Source organism: Gobius niger (assembly GCF_951799975.1).
Source record: "Gobius niger genome assembly, chromosome: 1".
NCBI classification, from domain to species: Eukaryota; Metazoa; Chordata; class Actinopteri; order Gobiiformes; family Gobiidae; genus Gobius; species Gobius niger.
The window spans coordinates 51,950,436-51,976,514 of record NC_136852.1 but is presented as its reverse complement, the minus strand read 5'-3'; the positions used below and the strand labels follow the sequence as shown (position 1 = coordinate 51,976,514).

Here is a 26,079-nt window from a genome sequence, read left to right as displayed (position 1 = left end):
GTCAAAATCATCGATTTGTTGACGTCAATAGTTTTGTATAAGGCTTCCAAGGGACCAGCCTGGAATCTTCAAAGTAAAAATGATCTAATTGTCATCAATGGAGGACACTTAAAACAACGTGCTGACATTTGAATAATAATTTTTTTTAAAAAGCCCCGTTAAAAAAAAAGGATGGAAAAAAAAGGCAATGTCCACTTCTGCCATGAATTAGAGAAATTATTGCACTGGTGTGATTAGTTAGCGTGGAGGAACTTGAGAGAGCGCATGCATTATTGGTGGAATGGTATCAATGGGTAAAAAGGAGATTATCAGATTTTACAGCAGAAATTAGTAGTTTTCAAGCTGCTGTCCAGAATGTTAAAACTCAAGATTAACAGGCTGCTTAGGAGTATACTTAAAATAATCAGCATTCAAATTTAGCAGTTGTCAGGCAATAAAATGTGCGTAAATAAACTTGGTTGCTTGATTGGTTGAGAAGGCTGAACAGCTTACAAAAAAAAAGTACTTACTATTGACTTTTCACACATTCAATATTTCTACTCACTATGAAAAACGCAAAACTTGAACAAAAAGACTTTCATTCGTAAAAAAGTGTTCCGTGCAGCAATAAGCAAAAGGCCAAAAAAGACGTATGAGAATGTTGCATCCACTTGCAGATTTGTATATTAAAATAAATTGTTTTTCGGACATGTGCTCTGAACATTCTGCCGTGGTCTCGACGCTGAATGCTGTGTGCCAACACCAGACGGCACCAGTCAAGACTTTACCATGCTGAAACGTAAAGCTACAACATGAGTATGGTTTCAGAAAATTGTGTTAATTTGGGGACTTTGGCTCCGAGCATTCAGCTGTAGTGGAAACACTGAACACCAGAGGGCGCCAGACATACTTTGTTTTACACGCTTCATGCCAGCTGCACAAGAGCTTTGTCAATATGGGTTTATGAAGTTAAAAATTATGATGATCTTTAAAAAAAAGGAGTAGGACTTTGGCTCCTAACATTCATCAGTAGAGGCACAGGCAATGCCATGTGCCAAGAAGAGGGCGCCAGATATATTCACTCGATTACTATACACATCATGCTGCAACTTGGAGCTACAACATGGCTATGCTCTCGGGGGTACAGTTGAGATGCGTGGATGTGCTGCTGCCCCCAGGGGATTTGAGGCCTTTGGTGGCCCCTCCTAGTGCGGACCCTCGAGACCTGGGGCCCATCATAAGCCCAGGACTGTGGTGGTGGCTCTGCTGAAGACCGGCCATCAAAGTTTCACTAGTGACGGTGCCGAATTCATAGGTGAAGGTCCCGTAGAAGACCAGGATGTCCACAGTAAAGACCCACTCACAGATGGCGGCCGTGTGCTGCAGGACGAAGCTCTCGTGAATGAAAAAGATGCCGCCTGAAGTGAGAGCAGGGTTAAGGGAAATAAAGGCTTTTGGTCTATGGACGAATAAATATCACTGTCTTAATAAAATTGTACTTCACATAAAAAGCTGCAGAATGCACCTTTAAGGGAACGCCGGGTCCACTTTTTCACTCAAAAAAGGAGAAATCAAACCGAAACAAGGTCGGTAATCAGAGCAAAACTGGCTGCTCCGAAACCACCTGCTCATCCCAGTCCAGGAGCAGCTCTTTAGATCAAACCGGAGTGTGACGGTTGGATTCACGCTGACCCAAAAGCCCCAGGCTGAGAGCCCTGTCATTAGAAATTAGTTGCTGAAGTATGATTACATTATCAAGTCAAAGTGATTTCATTAAGTTTATTTTTGTATAATAAAGGTAAAACAAACGCTAAATGTAATACAAGCATTTTCAATACTGAACTCTACTTTGAAGGTCAAATGGTCTAAATCCAGCATATCCTCAAAATATTTGTATGTATCACCTAAATGGGATTTTGTTTGGATGTATTTCATTATTTAAGTTTAAGGTAAACTTGACTTGAGGATTTAATAATAATACATTTTATTGTCTTCCAATGCACACACACACACACACACACACACACACACACACACACACACACGCACACAAATGGAGATGTTGAGCCCAAAAATGCTGACTGGTGTAAAGCAAACCCTCATAAGAGCAGGTGGACGTAATAACTCATTAATAATTGCTCAGCTGTCGGCGCTAATATTTCAGAGTGTCATCTCCCGATTCATCTTGAGAACAAAGTAGGTTACAACACTACAACAGCTGTAAAAGCAAAGCCGTTTAAAAAGGATACTCAAAACGAGAGAGATCATCGCCCCGAGAGCCAGGGCCACTCGAAAATGAGCCATCCAGTAATCGAGGGCGGTCAAAGCCACTCGATACGTGAGGACGCACTGTAGACACACGAACAGCAGCCCGGCCGGGAACGCCACGCCCGCTCCCACGTAGTGCAGAGACTTGGCATGATCCACCTACAACAAGAGGATCGATAGAGGGAAGCTGAATGAGAGTCAGGCGGTGGTGTTGAATGACTAGCGCTGGCATTGAAGAAAGTGATGCCTCAGAGGAAAGGTTGAGGCTCTTTTTGATCAGAATTAGGAATAAAAACATCAGGAAGAATGCAGATACAGAGGAATATAGATAAACCTAAAGAAAAAAGCACGTCATGTTTTACAGATTAGAAGATTGGACAAAGGAGGGATTAAGGGTTTGTTCGATGCATTCTGTTGTTTGCATTACACCGTCACATTATGTGTAAAATGGGGCTTAAAGGGGCTAGATGCAAATTGATCATTATATACTCACTACTGCCATCTCAGGTCATACGTGTAACTGCACCTTCTATATTAAGCTCGTGCATGACGGCAATGCGGACCCGAAGTAACACCTTTTTGAGTGACAGTGCAGGATTTTAGAGGCAGTTGTGGTGAACAGGTCTGAGTTCATTCTACACCTTAGGACATGGCTGGGACATACTTAATTTTTACATTTTTAAACTCCATGCAGTCCCTTTAACAATTTGGGGAAAGTATCTAATAGCCAAGAATGTGCAATTACTGTAAATCCTGGACTATTGAGCGGACCTGAATATAAGCGGCACCAACCAGGGACATGAGCTGCGAATTAGCACTAGCTACAAGCTCTTCATGCATCGCATCAGCTGCAAATATTAATTGTAACTATGTTGATTGTATCGTCCCTGATATACTGTATAAATAAATAAATAAAAAATAAAATAAACAAAATTTGATAAAGAATTATTTTTCTTACATATACACAGGCTGCACTGGTCTATAATGTCCACACGGTTCCAAGTGCATTTGAAGTGCATCAGCCACTGGAAATACTGGACTTTTCTCCTTGTGTATAAGGTGCATTATTTTTATTATGTTGATCAAATTAAATGTATTGGTGTATAGCGTTTTTCTGAACACTCCAAAAAAAAAAGTAAGTGGCTAATGGTCCGGAAATGACGGTCCATGTTTGTGATTTTCTTTATAAATCAGGATTCATTAGATTCACATGCTCTTCTGTAAATGTTTGTAGACGTCTACTGCATTGGGTATTGATTTATACACAATACTCAATGGAGACAAAGGGATTATTTGATGGCAGAACACTAAATAGATGTTGCAAATATCAAATCTCTTAAGACAGCATACATTTAGGCAACTATTAAAATTGTAATTGCAGCTGTGGCAAAAAACAAATTGCGAAATGATGAAACTAATTTATTCTAACCGCATGACAGTAATTTGGCGTGAGGCGAAGAATGAGGAAGGCAATTCAATGCGTCGACCGCAGATTGAAACCGCAATTAGGATAAGATTGTAACAGTCAAAACACCATCCATCACCTGGAAGTTGCCGACCATGACGAGGCCGACGGCGTTGGTGCAGCCGGACACGAGGGCACTGGTGTTGACCCAGCACCTGTGGCTGTGCTCGATCACTTGGGCGTATCGCAGAAGGCACACCATCACCACTGCAACAGACACATTCACTTCATGTAGCGGTGTATGTTACGAGTGCACTTCTTATTACATTTAGGACAGACATGTCAAAGTCAAGGACAGCAGAGAGATGTAAGAATAGTCAGTATGTGGATATGTGATAACTTAAAGGGACTATAGGGAGTTTAAAAATGTTAAAATTATGTATTCCCCCCCCCCCTACATGTTCCAGCCATGTCCTAATGTGTAGAATGAGCTCAGACCTGTTCACCACAACTGCCTCTAAAATCCTGTACGGTCACTCAAAAATGTGTCACTTCGGCCCGAATTGCCGTCATGCACGAGCTTAATATAGAAGGTGCAGTTACACATATGGCCTGAGGTGGCAGTAGTGAGTATAAAATGGCGAACTTGCATCCAGCCCCTTTAAGGCTCAATATTCATTAGGGCTGGGACAAAATATCGGATCGGACTTGGATTGCAATACTTTGTGCTGCAATACCAAGTATCGATACTTTATCAAGTATCGCAATACTTTCAATACTTGTGTTTGGGGGCATTTTTTAATCATACATTCCATTGTTTTCCAGTAACAGTAACACGGCACTTTGTGACATTTTGTGTTAATGCACTTTTAAATCTAAATGTTAAATGGCATTTAGTTTATAAACTTTGGACACATAAACGTATCATTTCTCATAATTACTTCTCGCAATACGTATCTGATCGGCCCCTGGGTATCGTGATATGTATCTGATCGTGACAAAAGTGGATCGTCCCAGCCCTAATATTTATGTTCTTTTATTTATACAAGCATGTAGGCTTACATAACGTACTGTATTATCCTGTGATGTAGCATCAGCTGTGAAAGGTTGAATAATGAACACATTTACAATTCAATAAGAACTAATAAGTTTTCTTCTACATGGGGCTATGTTTATACTGTAGGAATATCTGGGGAGGTTTAATTTGATGCAAGAGTTTCCTTTCCAATGACGCAGCCGGAGAGAAGCTGCAGTCCTTCCATGGACCTTTTATCGATGTATCGATTTGAGCGTTTATAAAAGATGCAAATATTTTAACTCTCCTTCATGCCGTACTTTGATTGATGACAAACTGGTAACAAGTAATGTCGGGTCTTTTTAAAGTTTTATTAAATTGTCTAGTTTACCATACATTTTCTGCAGCGCGACAGTTTGTTGCTCATGTGAGAATTTGTTATGGATTTCTTTTTCTTTTCTGAAAGCAATGCCCTTCAAGGCTTTCGTGCTTTTTGAAAAAGAGTAAATCCTATAGAATATGTTCATCCTTGTGTGCTTGTTCATAAAAGAATCAGAACAATTTGGCATTTTAGAAGAAGATGATGAATTTAAACTATTAAATCATCATTTTAGATTAGTTTCCAAAAACACAAAGGAAGTAGAACATTACTTAAGTCGACAACGCGTATGACATTTACAAACAAAGACTAACGGCTACAATGCGTTTTCCATGCATAGATTGCGTAATTCATCTTGCTGCAAAGTGATTTTCCTGAACATTAAACCCATTTGTTACATAAGAAGCCAATATAATCTAGTTACAACAATGAATTTGCAAAGCTCCGCCGAAAAAACTCCCCCACAGGCAATTGAGCAGTAAAGGTGTGCAGCATTGACATACAACTGGAAAGTCAAAGGTTCAGTGCTAAGTGGACAAGAAAGAGCAACGGCACAGGGGTGATAAAAAGGACTTGGAAATAAAAAAAGACAGTAAACAGATGCAATTAAGCCGTTGAGGAAAAGCAGAGGCATCTAGAGAAATAGGCGCCGACAGCAGGTGATAAAAGCAGGAGCAGAGATGGAGGGAGGCCACGGAGGAGGCAGAGAGGACAGAGGAGGGAAGTGGAAGGAAAACCGCATTCATTATTGATTAGAGCGACCGGGCTATTTCGGGCCCTTGTGTTTCAGCCCGACGTCGCCCCGGAGAGAATTAATAACACCGTACATGGGTTTCACCTTACTACGCCGCTACTGTTACACTCAGGCAGCTTTGGAGAAGCGGACAGTGTAGCTTTGTTAATAATGAATGGTCTGAAGGATTGTGTGGGGATTTTTTTTTTCCTGACAAATGTGATTAGATTGGCATTAAAAAAAAGATGACATTAATTATGCATATTTTAATTAGAAAACTCCACATAATTACTTAATACGAGAATCACATGCACAAGGTTTATACATAAGATTATTTGTTTGCATTGAGTGCCCACTCAAAATGTGATGAAAAGGCAATTTATCCTATTCTAATGAAACATACGCGGCCTCTCCCACATGTCATATAGCTCCAAAAAAGCTCACGATAGAAGCTACCAAGATCTTCCACGTGTTCCCTATTTAAATAAAGTTACGTGAAGTGTTTTCATGCGAAGTATATTTACACAGAAATGTAACATGTCAATTTTATAAGCAGATAAAAAGGGGCACTATATTGTGAGGGGTGATGATACGAGGAGCACAACGTCCGCGCAGTAACTCCTATGGGTTATTGACGGAGGTGAGCGGGGGGAAGTCTTTAGGAGTCTATTCCTATGCCTATTCCTTTAAAAGGAAATATAATATGATATTTTACAAACTTTGAAATAGTGTAGATTGGTTATGTGGTCCTGCAGTCTGTGACCTACAGGACATGTTTACTAAACGCTAGATGCAGCCAGATCTAATCATCTGTATAGTCCTATAATAAGGGGATAAGTATCCTAAAATAAAGTTGTATTGGTAAAATATTAATAGAAATTAAAACGAAAGACTATGCATTTGTATATTATTAACTCAGAATAATAACAGCTTAATATTGACAATAGGGAAGAGTAAACCACATTTGGCCGGTCACTGTAGTCTTAAACACCAAAGAACAAATCCATGCTTGATACACATGCTTCACTTCACACATTCAACCCTCTGTTCGGGACGTCCTGTTGTGGGCATTAGACAAAATAACACTGTGCACACACATCCAACCAAGGTCTTACCCATGAAGGCTCCCACGTTGCCGATCAGACTGAAGAGGCAGCTCTCGGGAGGGTACGAACCACATTTACTGTGAGACAAAGAGTATTAAATGGCGGAGGATTAACTTATGGCTTCTTAACCCAATCCTAAAACCATCTGCCCCTGTTTAGGCCTTTACTGGTTTAAGGCTACATTAAGGAAATTAATTGTACTAAAAGTACTTCCTTCAGTATTAGGCATGAAAGAGGCTTATTTTAAGGCTATGCAAAAAAATAAAAACTTGCATGTCGAGCACAGCAGTAAAATTTGTGCCAACTTTAGGATTTATCAATAACAACAAAGAATATAATTTCATATTCAGTTAAATAAGTTTAAGTTACCACAATCACACAAACACACAAACAACAATAATTTAATTGCAATTTTTTAAACAAATATTGCAATAGTGATTCCGTTAGCGATTTTTTGAAACTGCAAAAATGAGTGAAAGAAGTCATGTCACTTTTAGACTTTAGTCAAACAACATATTCTTGCTCAAATTGCCCCACCTAAGAAAAATACATAAAAACAAAGCTTTTTGAAAGTAGATTATGTAGACATCTGGAGGAGTTTCCCCGACATTGAGAGTACCTCTGGGGGACAGCCATGTGACTAAGTCTGGGATAGAATCACATAGCGTCCATAGAATACAGAATCTGCTTTATGGAAACTCAGACAAACTTTTTTGTGTTGCAGCTGAACCTGAGATGGCAAAAGCTTGACAATTTGGATTGGTCGATCACTCAGGCGTCAGAGACAGAAAAAAAACCCTCAGTCCATTGAGGTTCGGTTATTGCAGTAGTCAAAACCTCAATTGGTATTCGATATCGATAAACCCTGCAGCCCTAAATCATACTGAATAATTAAAGACTCCCTACTCCCTTGTTCCCTAGTAACTTATGCCCTCTTGCATAATCTGCTCATGTAAGATGTCAGACAGTTTAACTTTAAACATCTGCTCCAATGGTGCATATTATCGCCCTTGTCATTTTCAAAATACACAAATGTAATTAGACATCAAATACGCTGATGACATGGCACTGCTGGCACGTCACTCAGTGGCTCACTATGTAAACTCAATAATCGAGCTCATGAAATGGTTTCAGGACAGTAATCTCCAGCTAAATGTAAATAAGACAAAAGAAATGTGCTTCACTAGCCAAAGGAAATCGGAGTCGTCAATCCACTTTTCAACCACTGCAGTTAAACGGACAGCATGTAGAGCAAGTGGACTCATTTAAGTATTTAGAAAAGGCTTTTTTTGCTGCGTCAGCTGAAAGGTTTTTAAGTCGGTGACCAAATCTGAACAAGGGTTTATCAGTGCTTAAATGAGAGCGTACTGATATTTCACATAGTCTCTTGATTTGGCCATCTAACTGTCAAAAACAAAGCTAAACTTGGCAGAGTTATCAAACAGGGCAGTAAAATCACAGGCCAACAACAAACCAATTTGTCTCAGCATTACAGCAAAGCAGTGCATCGTGTCTGTCATAAGATCACAGATGACAAAAGCCACGATCCACTGTCCCATTACTTCGAGCTCTTTCCATCACGGCATAGACACAGACTTCCTTGTGAAGAAAAATGTGTACAGGAATTCTTTTATGCCCTGTGCCATTAAGGAGCTGAGTAAGTTGTAACCCCTAATGCTGCCCAGTCTGTTCCGTTCCTTTTCTTTTGACGAAGTGAATCTGCTGCTGCTGTGTCTGCAATGAACCGATTTCATAATGGACTTTAATGCATTATGTATTTTTATTATATTTGCTGGGAAAATGTATGTGAATGTGTGAGCAAGCAAAAAGCCCATTTCTGCCATCATTTGTGCATGGTAGACAATAAAGTTTATCTCCTCTATTCTAATATCTGACCATATGAAATAGATTATTTGTACAAAAAAACAATTAAAACTTCTCCTATTCCTAATATTAGCTTCAGAAAACATGGAGCTATTGTTAGCGGAATATATAATTTAGTTTCCTTTCAGTAAACAAAACGTCCACAGTACTCAAGGTGTGAAACTACATCTATTCTTAGTCACAAACAAGGGGGGAAAAGCTACCAGGTCTCATGACGCTGTTTCACAAGAGCTCTTTTGTACTCGGAAGAGGCTGGAGGCTGATTTGCAGATTAAACAAATGTGGCCAATTCAAATGTGGGTTAAGAACTTGTAAAAATTGAGCCTTGGGACATTTCCTGACACGCACTGTAGTTTGTAGAAAGAATACAAAGGTGTGTAGCCCGAACCTGATGAGGGGTATGTCCTGGATGGTGCAACAAGTTTTGGGAAAGCCGGGACGGGGCAGCTCCTCCAGGCAGGTTACATTGTAGGTCCTGTTGAACATCAATCAGTTCAAGTTCAGAAACAATGTGATACAAGGAGCACAATAGAGGCAGAGTTTAGTTCTGGTAATGAAACCTTTTAGGAGAGGTCTTGTCTGTAAGCTCTCAGTTGTCCATTACAGCCAAGTTGCCAGAAAGTAAATAGAAATCTGCTCAATTCTCAACCAGGGTTTATAGAGGAAGAAGCAAGTCCAATTTAAATGCTTTTTAATGCCATTTTGAATACCCAAATCCTATATTTTAATGTCACAAACCCAGAAAAAAAAATCAGAGGACATTTTATTTCTTAAACATCGCAAAAAGTAGAAAGAGAATTGGACAAAGAAAGCAAAGAAATTTGGTCAATTTCAACCACAACTGAATATGTTTTACCATAATTTGGGTATTTTGGATGAACCGACACAGTAAAAAATAGTTAAGCAATGTTAATAGATTTAATGCCAGTTTTGAATCTAATTGAATGCTTTTTAGTTACATTGATGGCCTTCATTTCGGGTAAAGTCTTTTAATGCTTTTTATTGCCCTCAACCCTGCCCAGATTACTTTTATTTTATTCTTATTTATAAAAGTTAATCCGAAATATTACTAGGGATCAAATTATAGTGTTTATCAGAGTAGATTTTGTTTCTTTCCCATTGAGAGATATGGCTTTCATGTGGGCTGGGGAAAAAAATCGATTTGATTTAAAAATCGAGTTGGTAAATCAAATAGATTCGTATATAAAAAAAAAGATTTTTAGAGCTCACTGCCCTCTGCTTAGAAGAAGAAGGTCCTGCTGTACAAATGTGCCTAAGTTACCTCAGGATTTGTTGTTTTATTAGCTTCATCCAAATACAGTATAAATAATTTGGATGTTTAACAATCTTTGTTGCACAGTGACTTTTCAGTTAGAGAAAGGGTTCGCCTTTGCAATTTTACAGTAAATATATGCAATTTACAGTAAATATATGCTTTTAAAATGTATTTTATATATATTTTATATAAAAACATTAATGTACATTTACAGTGTACCACAGAAAAAAAAAATACATTTATTGCAATTTCTCCCCAAGAAGCCCATCAGACACTCACCAGTTTTCTACAGGACAAACATGGTGATTCATCACAGCCATGGCGTAACTGAGAGGAGAAAAAAACACTCCATAAGTCAAAGCAGGAAAAGCCAAATGCCAAGCACAGGAACATGATTCAAAGAGAGCGCTCTGTGGAGACAAGACTTAACACTCAGTCAATGAGGAGCATAAAGTAGCCAGAATAAGTTAGAATCCTCAGTAAGATACTGTCAGCTTCTTAATAAATCTGTACAAGCAGGACAGATCTGAATATTGAAGTGAATGAAAAAACCTTATGGACTACTGTAAGTACTATTTAAAAACTAGGGCACGTTCAAGGCCATTTCAAGAAGTGTTTTCTTTGTATGCAAGTCACATAAGTTATAGCAACAACTGACCTAGTTAAAGTCAGATTTTCTGTTAAAAAATGTATTGATGTCACTGGCTGCAAAATGACCTCTTAATGCCTAGTATTGGGTTCTATAAACAAACTTGCAGAGAACATGGATTAACCACTAAATTGTATGATCATGTCCTAAATAACAATATGAAGCTTATGCAACGATAAGATTAGATTAAGTTTAATGTCTACCTCGGTGGAAATGTGATTTTGTGGCTGTGATAGTGAACCAAAGACAAAGTCGCAATAAGACGGGACAGACAGTATCAAAGACAACAAGTTAGTGATAAAAACAATTGCATGTACTGCATACTCCACAGGTTTGTAGCTAAAGGCACAGTCACTAACGATCGATTTGGCTACTCTATGCAGAGCTGTCTGATAAAGGATATCCAGATATTTTTTAAATCACAACCAATCACCTTTCCTGCCACACGGTATTAAAAACAAGGACACTTTCAATCAACTGACATAGACCCGCTCAAGAGTGTGTGGGCTCCGGAGCTTCCTCATCATACTGTATATAGTCTCTGGTTGGCTTTCTTATACATCTCATCAACATTGTGAAAAATTAAGTTCTTCGTCATCAGTGTGGGTACCTAAAGCACTTAAAGCTAACTGGTGGACCCTCTACCAGTTGAGAAGCATGACCATGAAGCTGAAGTGCAAGCAAAACAAAACTAATAATAATGAATAAGGTTTGTGTAATGTGCTATTCAGATGCTCAAAGTCACTTGACTCCATACTTGGTGTGGTGGTAAGTTATGTTGGGAGCCAGAGCTGCCCTGAGAAGCAAGGCTGCCAATTTGAGCCAGTCCCTCTGACCAGTCGTCTACATTGATAATAAGGAAGACCAAAGAGCTAATCCTTCTTTGTTCCAGTCCTGCTCAATCTTTGTCCATCTGTGACAAGTTGGTGGAGGTTGGAATCATTTTTAGTGGAATGCGAGTCTTTCTCAGAATACATTTCTTTCAATATTTTTCTTCTGAAAAAGTATAAAGCTGAAGAATCTGTAAAAATGACTGCTATAAAAGTTATTTTTATCATGAGTTCAGCTTTTAAGGCTTAATCAAAGCTTATTCAACAACAATTTGTGGGGAAAATACAGTATTTTTCTTTATATGTTACAAATGTATTGGGTCGCAGCTTGTCATCCTGGGGTGATGACGTGTCCCGACACCATACCAGGTGAGAACCACTGCTCTAAGCTATTGGGGGCATGATTTTGCCTATTAGTGATCACTGTTATAGAGGGTATGCATACATGCAGTCTTTTCATTCTACACAAAACCCTCAACATACAGTGAGTGGCAAAACAAATGACAACTCAAAGATTGACACTCATTTGACTTTTGTTGCCGTGATGATGCAATTGTTTTTAACTTTAATCAAATCTTTGTGTAATGTAAATTACTGACATAATTAATAATAATCAAGGAGTCTTTTTTAGACAGCATTGATCACGATCATATCAGCCATCAGAGCTTACTTGATAAACGTGAAATGCAGGCTATCTTAATTTCAAGAGATAAAAAAAAGGAACTAAATGTTTTCTAGAAGTAAAAATTCATGTTCCCATGAATAAGACTTAGTCAGTGCTCTGACAAAAAAGGACGAAACCAGTACTTGAACTTGACTGCAAGGAGTTGTTTGCGCATCAAGGTTTGAGAGCCACAGAATGATAGAAGATTAGCGTTGTGCATGCTCAGCTTATTGATTTTTGGGAGACTTACACTATCCATATCCCTGTGATGGAGAAGGCAGACAGGCTGACAGGCAGGACGATCCAGGCAGTCATTGGGCTGGCAGTGAGCAGACTGTGTCCGTTGCATGGGGTTGAGAGAGGGGGGGCTTAGGGCCGGAGTGGCGACACAACACGAGGGGGGCACACCGGGTGGGACGGTGTCAGAGGAGGAGGGTGGAGGGGTCTCTAACACACAGGAGAGTACACGGGGGGAGGCATGAGAGGACAGAGGGGGAAACCGACCGCGCTGCTGCTCTTCTGCTCCACAGGGGCCTGCAACCAGCACCAGTCTGAGAAGAAAATGACAGAGCATAGAGTTACTGGACGAGAATGGAAGTAGTAACCCGAGAACACAGATAGCATTGTAAATGTGTGGCACAAAAAAGATCTAAATAAAGGTTATTTGTTGCAGACTGAGCTCAGCTCTGGCCAGCACTTACCGTGTCCTTGGGCAAGGCACTTCACCTGCTTTGCCTTTGGTCTCTCTCTGTCTACACTGGTGCACGACTGCATGTGTTTCTAAATGCAAATGTGGAACAACAGATGGAGAGCTTTCCCTGGCAACAATCCAGTGTGCTCCGACCAAATTCACAAATAAAAATAAAACGCACTGCTGATTTTTATAGACGATATGCAGGGCAGATACCAGACACATTTATCCAATTGTAAAATGACATATTTCCTTTGGCTATGCACTTTCCATCTACAGCTAAATGCTCTGGAGAAATAATAAAATAAGAGATGGTTTTGAGGGCTCCACTGAAGGCCTGTGTCAGGCATAAAGCCTGATTTCAAATCTCGCAAACAAAATCATCTGAAGAGTACAGAGATTTCATTAAAAAAAATATGCAAAATTTATGACGGTGGGTTGAACTGAACGATCAAAGATCTCTATTAAGAAATCACAAAGGCTGCTGCTACTTAGGTATTGTTTTCTGCAAAAAACTAACTTAAAACAAAAACAAAAATCTCAATTTTCAATCAAATCGGCAGTTAAGCAGCTAAAGCAATATATCAGTTCTTCACAAATGTTTGTGTTTGTTTTTAGCCTGTATAAGTTATTGGCTTAACAAAAGCTATTGGCTCTTCCTGCTGTTCACATTTAATAGGTTTATGTCTTATGTTAATGTTAACACCTTTTTTAAGTGAAGCGATGATTTAAAAAATAATAATAATAATAATAATAATAATAATACAATTCTACAGCTTGAGGCTGTGTATAACATTTTTGCTTTTGTAAACAACAGTCATTTTATCAGCGTTGAGGCGGAATCAGGAAAATGTCTTGCCTAACACATTCAAATGGAGTAAACAAGAAATGACAGGCTCATTGTTAAACAGTGAAGCTGCCAAAGGCTCTTGTTCAGGACCAAAGACCCAGGACTTGGTCAAGGTCAGGTCTTTGTGGAGGGAGGCAGAGACCAACACTGATCTCTCTGCACAGTGTACAGTTACAATGTCCTCCAGTCAGAAGGTAATACAGAAGAAAATTAAAACACTAACAATTAAATGTACAAAGATACACTTAAACGCCAAAACTTTGCCAAATATAAAAAATGAGTGAAGAGTAAAAACATGAAAGATGCTTAGATGGTTACTATAAATCTATTCATTTGTTTAGTTAATTACTAATTGATTAACATTTCCAGAAGGTTTAGTAGGTGAAGGATAAAATAATGAGTTTGTTGTGGAGCAGTTTTAAGTTGTTTAGCGGGGATGTACGCAACTCACATCCCTGTAAGCTGTTACCTCACAAACACACTAGAAACAAACACACTTTCCATTTGGTTTGAATCTAGGAGTGTTTTATATATTATATTTCCAGAAAGCAAAATTTCATAAAACAACTTCTCTTCCTGTTTCTACTACATGATATAGTAATCTTTGAATGTAGACAACATAAATCAATGAGCATCTTCCCAGGTTGATTTTGTGCAGGCTCAGCAGGTGCAGTGTGTAAACAGGATGTCATTTCAAAGGGAAGTGTTTAGTGTGATTGAGGGCTTTCAGAGAAGGCTTGCCAGGACAGAGTGGCCATTATGAGACCCCTGCTCTAGAAGACAATGAGTCACTGCCCCCATCTGCTTTAATACTACTCCATCTGCACTGGCAACACACAACAAACAAACCCAAACACATGATGGACATTCAGGCACAACTATAGACAAGACGTTTCTATTCTACACATAAAAACGCCTTTGTTTACATGACATAATGTTTCCGCACATTATTTCATCATTACTGTTAACAACAAAAGCATTTGTTGTGCATGAATGCAGATATACACCCTCATTGCAAATAAATGTATTTGTGTACAAAGAATTCACTGTAACACACAATAAGATATCTAATTGGTCAAGTACCTGTTATTATAAAAAATAATATAATTATTTCCATTATGATTATAAGACAGATCAGTCAATCAAAATATCCAACACCTAGACAAGCTAACCCCAATCTGATATACTGTAACACCATTATGCAGCACAACAGCAGCACATCAGCCTGACGCTGGGTGTTACTGTAGACCTCAACAGTCTCAATACCTCGTCCATTGCTTTTCAGCAAAAGTGCAATAACTTTCATTACAATACATGACAACCAAATAATGTATTTCTGATGAACTCTAGCAATGTAAAACCCATTGATTTAGTCGGTATTGGATATGAGTACAGAGTACGCGAAGTACTCTTACATTCAGTTTACATTCACAACGTTTGCTAATCTAGTTTATAGCATTATGTGTATCTGTAAACGAGTGACCATTTTTTCATTGTGAACTAGCCTCACAGTTAGCTACCAACCATGGAAAACGATCATAACAGCAAAAGCTAATATTTTTGTAGCACTTGCTGCAAGCAAGAACTAAATCAGCTTTGCCATTCAATCAAAACATCAGTGTTCCCCTTACCCAGATACCATCAGGCTAAAACGCTCCACAGGCGCAGTTTTTAAGCATTATTTGAGGTTTTAATACATTTCGACCGAGTTACGCAGCTGTCTAGTAAACTGGAGCCGTTGATGACCGTTATCCGGGTTAGCCTCATGCTAACTAGCCGGGCGAGCTGCACTTCACCAGCTGTCGCCACTTGACACAAGCCGCATATTTATTTCTACACATCTGAGGACTAAGATGCCCAACCATACGGCTTGTTCAGACAGAAATATCAAAATCTCGCTCAGCGCAGTGTCCGCAGCAGAGTTGATACGTACCTGGAGCCTGCTACTCCCAGCCTAGATCTCCACAACCTTGGTTTCCCTTTAAAAGCGCGGTGATTTCTTGGCAGATGGAACTCGCCGCATTATAACATCCGCCTGGAGTTTCACAATAAGATTTAATTTAACTACGCGCCAAGGCAAAAGCATGAAAGAGGAAGCCACTAAATATGTTGGGGTCACTTTTCAGGGTCATAGTCACAAAAATAGCCTGAGAGTCCAGGAATGGAAATGAAGTGAAATTTACCACTAATGTCTGAGTTTACTAAAGGAGGACAAAACTTTTTTTTTTCCAACTACAAAAAATTAAATAACAGGATTAGTGCAAGTAGACTGTGTTGCCAAAGTAGACATTTGTATGAAAAAGACCTAAAATGGTGACATGTGCTGATAAAAGTATTAGGAAAGTAAGGAATGACATTTTTGCCCACAACTAGGCCAACAATTGTAAATCTATGCAATCACTATTTAACTGTTTGTGAAAATTAAAATATTTTTAAATAATAATTTCAATAATAGGCCTGTATAATAATAAATGCATTACAGAGCAATAATCAAAATGCCATCCCTTTGCCATTCCCAGTTTACGCCTGTTTTATCGAGCCTTTTATAGAGGCTCTTGTAGATTTGGGGTCCCAGTCAGACCCAATGGTACAAATCACTAAAATAGACGACCTGTCACATCTGCAAAAGGTCAAGTTCAACGGTCAGATTATTGTTACAGAAAACAATCTGTGTTTAGATTTGCCGCAGTAAATATCAGGGAGTGTGTATGGTACGAGGATTTACATACCTACAGGAAGGATTAAAATCTGCTTCTTTCTTTACTAAGCTGCTTTGAAGAGACCACATTTGATCCGTAAACTCTGGAAACAATAGCGACTGACAGGAAACTGCAAACCTCAGAAAATATGGACTGCCTATTTACGTAGTCTGTATGCATTTTATTCCCTTCTCAAGGTCTATGATGATGTGGCACTGCAAGGAATAACTTTTGGCCATGCATTTAAGACAAAAAAAGCTTCATAACTATTTAAAATTGCAAAGTGTAATAAAAAGTAATGTAGATAACCCCAAATGTAAGATGATTTTTTATTGCCACAGACAAACAGTGTTAGTTATCGGGTATGCATACACATCATTTTGGTTCAAAACAGTATGCTCACTGTTCCCGACTGACTGTCAAACATTACAATAACAATGTAGAATTGGGACTGATTTGGCTTCTTGTCATGTTGTTATGGTGTGACATTGGCAGAATGTCCTTTATTTTGTATCGGCTCAAGTTATCATTTGCACTGGCAGTGGCTGGATGTCACAATGGGACACATTCCATTTTACTGAGCTTGCCCCTGGTTTCTGGTTTGCATGGTGAATCCATCTATCTGTTCTGATGACACACTGCTCTAATAAGACTATCACAAGTCTGGTGACTCTATTTCAATGTCACGGTTTTAGCCTCTTAAACCTTTAATTACTCTCACACGTTAACAGGGTTGGCACCAGGAAGTGTAACAAGGTTAAAGCTCCAGTTCATCCACAAAAGTCAAAAGTGGTCTTGCACTACTCAAAGAACAGGCCTGGATCTACAAAGGTGCAAAAAGGGACCCTCATTTTAAAATGTTTGCACTCTGAGTTTTAAAGGATCAGGTCACTGTTTTTCCATACTGAGATATGTTCTTATCTGAGCTTAGACGAGTTGATGCGTACCTGTCTGGTCGTTGTGCGTGCGCTCAGTCACGCACAACGACCAAAGATGTTGTTAGCATTTGGCCTCTCCCAGCATACTTCTATAGATCCAAACGGGGGTGAAGTTGGAAGCTGCCACGCTCTTCCACGAGCACACACAGATCAGACAGGTATGTATCAACTCGTCTAAGCTCAGGTAAGAACATATCTCAGAATGGAAAAACAGTGGCCTGTTTCTGTAATTGCATCTCAGTGTATTTTGATAGTCACAATGTCTATTTGCATCCTTTTAGAACTCTGATGCACCCTCAGCAAGTTTGTTCTGGAGGCGGAGCTGCTCAAGAAAAAAATATATTTTGATGCGTTGGGTCATTTGGGACAGCCTTTGTTAAGGTACTATGTTTTGAATAGAAATCATAATGACAACAAGTGTGGCGAGCTATAGTCAATCACTTACTCAAACTTCACCTTTTCATCATCGTCAGATCCTCTGGCAAAGAAAAAAATGAAAAAACAAAATGCCATGGCACGCAATGGCATTTTTCAATCACTGCCTTCCAATATGACTTCCTCTGAATAATCTGTGGGGATTGCAAAAAGATTAATGCACTACAGAGTGTATAATGTGAACAAAATACAAAGGATTTCAAAGATGGTTGAATATGCCAATATTGCTGTGAAAAAAACCCAATAGTTTGACTATTGAAAACTACCGATTAAATTGTACAGTTTTGATGGGCATATGTTGCCATGCCCAGCAGCCAATGCTATGTCAGGGTGGCAGCTCAGCAAGGGATAATGGTATTTAGATGTCCTGTAAGCACACGGATCCTCTCAGTCAGCAACATTAATGGGGCCATGAGGCATCCTGCTCATGTCCCATGCTTATAGGTGCAGGGGTATTAGACGCAGTAATGCCTCTATAGTTTGTATTGTCTGCGCAGTGCACGGGGCTCGACATGGGAAGCGCCGGGAAAGTAGTCAGGTTTTTAAACAGGAGGCAGAGTCTCTTCCCCAACTATAAAGTGGGAGACACTGATTTGAACCGGAGACCTTCAGAAATTGCTTATCCATTGGCCAAGGAGAGCTGTGTGAAGACCTGGAACTCTCTGCAGGAACTGAGCCGAGACATCTACGACATCTATGCGGAGTATGAAGAGGAGTACGAAGATGGGATGTACCCCCAGGCAAAACAAATCTCGCCATCTAAAAGGAATTACATGATCAATATCAATGTGGGAGGCAAACCTTACCAAATAGCGTATAAGATGGCAGCCAAGTACCCCAAAACTAGAATAGGTCGCTTGGCCACCTACACCGACCACAATATGAAACTCGACTTGTGTGACGACTACATTGTGACAAACAATGAGTACTTTTTCGACCGGGATCCAGATGTTTTCCACTGCATCTTCAACTTCTACAGGACTGGGGTGCTGTGGATCAAAGATGAGCTGTGTCCTCGCAACTTTCTGGAGGAGATCAACTACTGGGGCGTGCGGATCAAAAACACCAATCGCTGCTGCCGGATTTCTTTTGAGGAGAGACAGGATGAACTGAATGAACAGCTAAAAATCCAGAGGGAGCTGGAAGCGGAGGTAGAGATCGAGGAGAATGAGGAGCTTTTTCAAGACATGTTCATGGGCTCGATTAGACGAGCCATCTGGAACCTTATGGAGAAACCGTTTTCATCTATAAAGGCAAAGCTCATGGCAGTCGCATCCAGTCTGTTTGTCTTAATCTCTCTGGTGGCCATGACTTTGAACACAGTTGAGGAGATGCAGTACAAAACTGCCTCTGGTCAGCTCAGTGGCAAAACATACTGGGAATGTGTCGAGTCCATGTGCATTGCCTTCTTCACCATGGAGTATGTGCTGCGATTAGTGTCCACGCCTGACATTAGATCTTTCAGCAGAAGTGTTCTCAATACAGTGGACCTTATTGCTATTCTGCCTTCATATGTCCAAGGCATGCTGGAGATTTTTGATGACCATGGCAACTATGTAAAGCACGAAGCGGACATGCAGGCAGTGGGGCAGGTGGGAAAGCTTGGGCAAGTGCTCAGAATTATGAGACTGATGCGCATATTTCGTATTTTAAAATTGGCCCGACACTCCACTGGGCTGAGGGCATTTGGCTTCACTCTGCGGCAATGTTACCAGCAAGTGGGCTGCCTCTTTCTCTTCATAGCAATGGGGATATTCAGCTTCTCGGCCATGGTCTACACAGTGGAGCACGACATGCCACAAACAAACTTCACCAGCATACCTGCTGCATGGTGGTGGGCTGCTGTAAGTACTTTAGATCTATTTACCTTTGCCAAGGGCTGCAGGGCATAATAATAGATGTATGCAACATTACTGTGCAATGCTTATATAATGAAAACTGCTCGGACAGTACGTGCTAGGGAAACACATTTAATCCAAACTAATTGCATAAACAGAAGCCAAAACTACATTGTGGTGAAAGAGTAAAGCCAGTATGGCCAGAGAAACTATGATACATTACAGCATTATAGCTTACATTGTAATTGGGTATTTATGATAATAATGATCTTTTTTGTACAAAACATGTGGTCCAGAGGAAGACCAAGAGCACATGGATGTTGGGTTAGTTTGAGAGGATTTCCTAAAATAGAGGATGCAGGCAGATGATGCTGATGCGGCATTGCGTCAAAATCTTCAAAAATCATATAAATTGTGATTATTTTAATACTATGGACACTGCAACAATAACATCCCGTCATATTATGTGACAAATTGCTAATCCCTACAGGATAGACCTCTGCAAACATGTCCAGAAATTATCCTGGATGTTTATAAAATGTGCTCTCAGTCTGGATCTTTAAATCTTAAATCACAAATCGCAATGTTTCTCTGAAAATCACGATTAGATTTACTCCCCAAAATGATCCAGACATAGCAGCGACCCCTGGAAAAGAACAGCTGAGAGGAAAAGCAGGAGCAACCTGCTTAAACACAACCAGGTCAACAGTCTAGTCTGTGGCACATGGGATTTATGGAGATAGAAGTGGCAATCACAAAGTCACAAAGACAACAACAAAAAAGTTGCCATTGCGCTTAAAAAGTTACTCTGTGTAAACATACATCAGATCAACTACTTTTGCTGCAGTCCGTATAAAACCAGTGACCAGGTCATAGGGGGGCGCCTATACTTATTCCTGCCTCTAATCCCGGAGAAGGAAATGATAATCCTTATAATCAGAGTAAAGGGCTCCTGCTACAGTGCCCGAGCAGTATGCTGTTTACCTTGACCCTAAAGAAGAGCGGGCCTATGTACAAGCTGTTCGTGTCCACATGTTCACTTATAGCAAATGAGCCTTGCAGTACTTGATATGCATTACACTAACTATGCAATTTTGTTTTATGACCATAGAGAACTATTAATTAGATGAATTCATACATTTTTATAGCACATTATTTAGTGTATGGTGCTTTAGTTTAGCTGTTTATTGGATTTAGGTGATTTGCTGTTTATCCCAGCTCAGTTTGCTTCTTATATGTTGTAATGTATATTAATGCGCAGCTAAAACATAGAATTTCTGTCTCTAAAGAGGTTTGGGGAATTTTGTGGCCTGAAACTATCTAACTACTAAAGAAACTAAAGAAATAATAATTATTAATTAGCTCATGAACTGGTTTGTATGTCATCTGGCAACCATTATCTCTCTCTCTCTCTATATATATATATATATATATATATATATATATATATACAGTATATATACAACGCATTACTCTCTTGGTCAACCACATTGCTCATTTACCCTTTTTCAATGATTTGAGGTGATCAGTGCTGGTCACCCTCTTTATCCGACGCAGAAATGATCGGGCATTAGAGAACTGTCACTAGAAGAGCAAGTTATTAAAGGCTAACTATCATCATATTAGGGTTTGTTGTAACAGGTTATGACATCATATCCCTGTCATCTTACCTCCTTCACAGGTGAGCATTTCCACTGTGGGCTATGGAGACGTGTATCCGGAGACCATCCTGGGCCGAATATTTGCTTTTGTCTGCATCGCTTTTGGAATTATCCTCAACGGGCTCCCCATCTCAATTCTCTTCAACAAATTCTCTGACTATTACTCCAAACTCAAGTCCAACCAGTACACGGCCTTCCAGAAGAAAAGGGGCAAGATTAGGTTTGTCAACAGGACAGTAAACACATTCAGCAAGGCCTTGGGAACCCCGCGTTGAAAATAGACATTTTTGATTTATCTTAATATCTTCACTTTTGCAATGTTTAATTGATATTATAGACTTATAACACATTAAGAATGAATGTTTACACAGGGAATAATAAACACATTTGGGGATTGATTTTTCCAGCAATGGGGATTTTCTGATGCTGTGTTTGCATGATTTTACTCACTTTGTTCTTGTGATGCTGGATTAGCATAATTTTGCTCACTTTGTACTTTGCTGATAATAAAACGTATTGATTTGCCATATGCAAAATATTATATTTGATACTGCTTTTCTTTTTTCTTTTTAATAAAAAAGGTTTTTCTCAAAATGCTTTTGTTTGAAGGATGTAACTTCAGAATCAGACTTCCTTTACTCAGGGCACAAGCCCTGGGATAGTATAACTCCAAAGGATCAGTGACATCTCCTGGACAGTCAGTATAAGTGCAAGATAAACGATAAAGGCCCTATACCTGATTTTTATTACAATGAAAGAGGAAGCCACTAAATTAGAATGGTAGATGTGCTTCAAACTCATTGCCAACTTTCCAAACATATTTGTAGCATCTCAATTCCTCACAGTGATGAGTTTAAAGGCTCACCCTGCCGGGTTAATGCTACTTAAATGCCAGAAAAATTGCCTGTACTTTCATGAAACTGACACAAATGCTATAAAATTAGATGCACAGTGTTTTCACCACAAATGTTTGAGTTTACAATTCTCATAGGAGGACAAAAAATGTGCTCCATTACTTGAAAAAAAAAAAAAGAGTGCCTTTAACCTATAATGTATCCTATATGTATTATTAACATTGCTACATTGCTTATCATTTATCTACACAACTTTATGTGAGAGGAAAATGTTATTACAGCATAATTAATGTGTAGGCCAAATCAAAGCATACGTTTGCGAATATCAAACAAATGCTTTTTTGTTTTGTTTTTTGATGTAGGCTATTCATAATTTCTAAATTGAATAAATATTTCGTTATGATAGGCCTTTTTTTCCTTCTTCATGTATCATGTATGTACTGTACTGAAATTTAAATAATCTGTCCACCAGGGGGCAGTGTTGGCTCATGCCCTTTACAATAAAACTCAGGAGGACCCATCTTCTCCCACAGTGCTTTGCGGTTGGAAAGTCACCTCTGGAGCTAAAGGCTAAAACACCAATACAATGGCACCTCCTGTCGCGGTTTCGCCTCTGATTAAGGTTTGTGATGCATGACATGTATTCAAGTAGTTAAGTCATTTCAGTGTTTCGCATGATTTATTAACTCTGCAAAATAACTCGCCGTGCACGCAATGTGGCTAAGCTTGTATGCTAAGCTCCCTAACATGCTAACTGGACAAGGTGTTCTTGTCAAAACCGTGAACATGGCAACATCAAACTATATTTGGTTTTATGTGAGAGATTATACAAACTGTGAATATTAAGCAAGTAAACATTACCGCACAAATAACTTTGATCATTAACACACAAACCTTTGTAACCTTGTTTCCTTCTGAGCATGTAGCAGTTAGCTTCTCCAACGGCTACGCATGTCATTGATAAGCGTCAACTGTTTTGACAAAAATGAGTTTCTCCACACAAAAGGAATACAAGTTATAGTTTTAATCTTAGTCAAACCAAATCCGAAGGCAAAACGTATTCCGTCAAGAAAAATCGGCATATTTTCTAAATACTGTGTCGTAATTATTGTATATTTAATAAAGTCATTCCTCTCCCATTACAGACGGCAAGGTATTCCGCTCTGATCGCTGGCATCTTCTATGGCAAAAGGCGATATGGTGGGTGCTTCTTAATCTGTTCACTGTGTAAAACTTGGGTCTTGATGAACTTGAGTGATTTTGAAGGATAGAAAATGACAGATATATATATATTTTTTTTTACAGATCACCTGAAGCCCATTGCTGCAGAGGAAAAGAGGATAGAAGAGGAAGAGAAGAAAATCCGTGAGGAGCAGGAGCGCATCGCCAAGCAGCTGGCAGAAGGTAAGATTGAACTTTTGAATCTTTTTTTTGCATTGTGTTGTCTACAACTGAAACTCGGAAAAATTTGACTATGGTTCAAAAGTTCATTTATTTCCGTAATTCAGCTTAAACTCTGAAACTAATATATGATATAGTAGCAATGCCAGATGAAAATTTGAAATACAGTAGATAATATTCATAAGAGCATAGGATGGTAGAGGTCAGCAAGAGGATGAAAAGGTTTTTTGAATTTTTTAAATACATCAATTACTTCCAAAGTTATAAACATTTCAGTTTTCATTTTCGGCCACTTTTGGTGAAATCGTTTTCCATTAAAACAATAGGATATGGTCTGGACCGATTTATCACAAAAAGTGGTACAATTTTCAGCTTCTTTGTTCTCTAACTTTCCCATCTCCCCAAATATCATTCTCAAAATTCACATCCAAGAAGGAAAATTGTCAAGGATTTCAAATATGATGTCAGATTTTAATTGTGGGCTAAGACAATGCAACCAATTTGCATATTTTAACAAATAATTAAGGCGAGACACTGCAGGTGGATACAGAAAACATTTAAAGTGAGTGATATCGATTTTAAACTTCAGCTGTATATTATTAACACAAATCTGAACAAAAACTGTATTGCTGTATTTCCGTAATATTTGATTATATATAAAAATAAGAGTTTATGCTAAAATATGCAATTTTTTGCAGATTAAATCTAAATAATGCACCATCCATGTTTAAAATAATGGTTTAAGCTTTGTTGGTACATTAGATAAAAAGATTCTTTCAGAGGGGATTTGGGATATCTTGTATAGTTTTTTGAATAAGCCAGTTATGGTGATCTCCAAAAAAAAAAAAAAAAAAAAAAAAGTCAAATATTTAGGACTTTTTTTTTTTTTTTTTTAGTTACTTAATTTGTAATTTTATAGTGGAAATTCAGCAAAACATATCCTATTGCATTTCTGTTATTTTGGTAAATTAATCACGTGAATAAGATTGTTTTAAGAGCTAATTTGTAGTTCAAAAACTCCGCATTGTGGCTTTATGCAAATGAGTGCGCACCGCGGAGCAGAGAGGATTTGGAGCGAGACACGTTATACCATAGAAACTAGCTTCGTAGCCTCACACTGTGGCTGATGCGGGTGCCCTGCGGACCCCGCTGGTTCCCGGTGTGCCAGGGCATGTGCCAGGGCATGTGCCAGGGCCATAAACAGCCACAGACCTGGGCTACAGTCGGGCCGTTACCGCGCGAGCGGAGCGGAGCTAACGCTAGCTACACCGCGGACTCGCCCTGGTTTAGAGCGGCCGCTGACGGCGCGGCCAGGTTTTATAACTTCATTCAAAAAGCCGCGGGTCAAAATCACATTTATATCCCAAACCAAAGCGCAAATAAGAAAGAATACTTCTTATATTTTATGATCATGATGGTGACTTTTCGAAAAATGTCCACACTTTCAGCCACGATTGCGGAGACTTTCCCCCACAATATCTCAGGATTTACAGCAAATATGCAGAAGTCACCAGCACCATTGGACTCGGCTACTCGTGTTCTGATTGACTGGAAAATATCACGGTCCGGGAACGTGATTTGTTGCCGCGGAAAACGAGATGAAAAAAGTGTTTTTTTCGAGCGAGGTCCAGACTACTGATCGACGATTTTGACGCTGCAGGTGGACTTTACTCATTCATAACTCAACAATTAATTGGCCTACCGAAGAACTAAAAACACCAGTGGATTCCTTGATTCAAGCTGCGTTTAATGATACTAGATTAATAAATATCCGTCGAATATTGTAACCGCTAGATGGCGCTAAAGCAGAGGAACGCTCATTCAGGTCATTTTTCACCACTCAGTGACGGCTGCATTTTGCGTTGCTAGATATAGACTCATGTAATGCAAAAAGTTATGGCTTAGTCCACTTTCAAATATTCTTATTTTATGAGATGTTTAATTTGGGGTTTTTACAAGCTGAGCCATAATCAAAATGATAACAAATAAAGGCTATACATATCTCACTTTACATGTAATGAGTCTATCATATATTAGTTTCACAGTTTAAGTTGAATAACAGAAATGAATAAACTTCAACGGTATTCTAATTTTCACAGTTTCACCTATATATTGGTAAATCGTATTAATGTCTGTTTCAAATGTGATTTCTTATTGCAGCAAACGAAGACACCATTTTGAAGTAAAGCTGAGTGAAGATGACCATCTATTTGTGCAGTTTTCCTGAGTCTAGTAGAATGAATGTGGATGACTATTTCCCGTTTCATCTTCTGAAATAAAGCTCTGTCCTCATGTTATAACACCACAACTACATGCTGAATTTGTTTGTATTCATGTTTTGGGAACACGTCACATTCTACACCGCCCCTGTACATTTCCACATGTGACCCTTAGTGCTTTTTGGCACATCTGAGATCATTAATAAAATTACTTTAAATTATATTTTTGGTTTTAAGTGTCTTGTTTTAAACTTTGAACTTTTTTTTTATGGAAAAAAAAAAAGTTTGAGGTTTGGCCATTTCTT

At 39.0% G+C, this 26,079-nt stretch overlaps 3 protein-coding genes across 3 annotated transcripts; 2 read left to right on the top strand and 1 right to left on the bottom strand.

Moving 5' to 3' along the window:
* Window positions 1–205: 205 nt before the first annotated feature.
* On the bottom strand, window positions 206–15,764 carry LOC306972215 (transmembrane protein 150A-like). Its single transcript, XM_079568762.1, has 8 exons — window positions 15,663–15,764; window positions 12,439–12,739; window positions 10,325–10,372; window positions 9,158–9,244; window positions 6,895–6,962; window positions 3,792–3,919; window positions 2,229–2,406; window positions 206–1,397 (listed from the first exon to the last, which is right to left on the bottom strand). Exons 2-8 carry the CDS (start codon window positions 12,501–12,503, stop codon window positions 1,096–1,098), a joined length of 876 nt encoding a protein of 291 aa, XP_079424888.1. The 5' UTR covers window positions 12,504–12,739; window positions 15,663–15,764; the 3' UTR covers window positions 206–1,095.
* A 2,549-nt stretch (window positions 15,765–18,313) lies between these two features.
* LOC306972639 (potassium voltage-gated channel subfamily V member 2-like) lies at window positions 18,314–21,575 on the top strand (the record flags this gene model as incomplete). The annotated part of the gene is made up of 2 exons (XM_079569306.1): window positions 18,314–19,645; window positions 21,321–21,575. The coding sequence occupies 2 exons, from the start codon at window positions 18,314–18,316 to the stop codon at window positions 21,573–21,575; spliced, it is 1,587 nt and encodes a 528-aa protein (XP_079425432.1).
* Window positions 21,576–22,636: 1,061 nt separating this feature from the next.
* On the top strand, window positions 22,637–25,997 carry atp5meb (ATP synthase membrane subunit eb). Its single transcript, XM_079561293.1, has 4 exons — window positions 22,637–22,776; window positions 23,300–23,354; window positions 23,460–23,558; window positions 25,716–25,997. The coding sequence occupies exons 1-4, from the start codon at window positions 22,741–22,743 to the stop codon at window positions 25,739–25,741; spliced, it is 216 nt and encodes a 71-aa protein (XP_079417419.1). The 5' UTR covers window positions 22,637–22,740; the 3' UTR covers window positions 25,742–25,997.
* The last annotated feature ends 82 nt before the right edge of the window (window positions 25,998–26,079 follow it).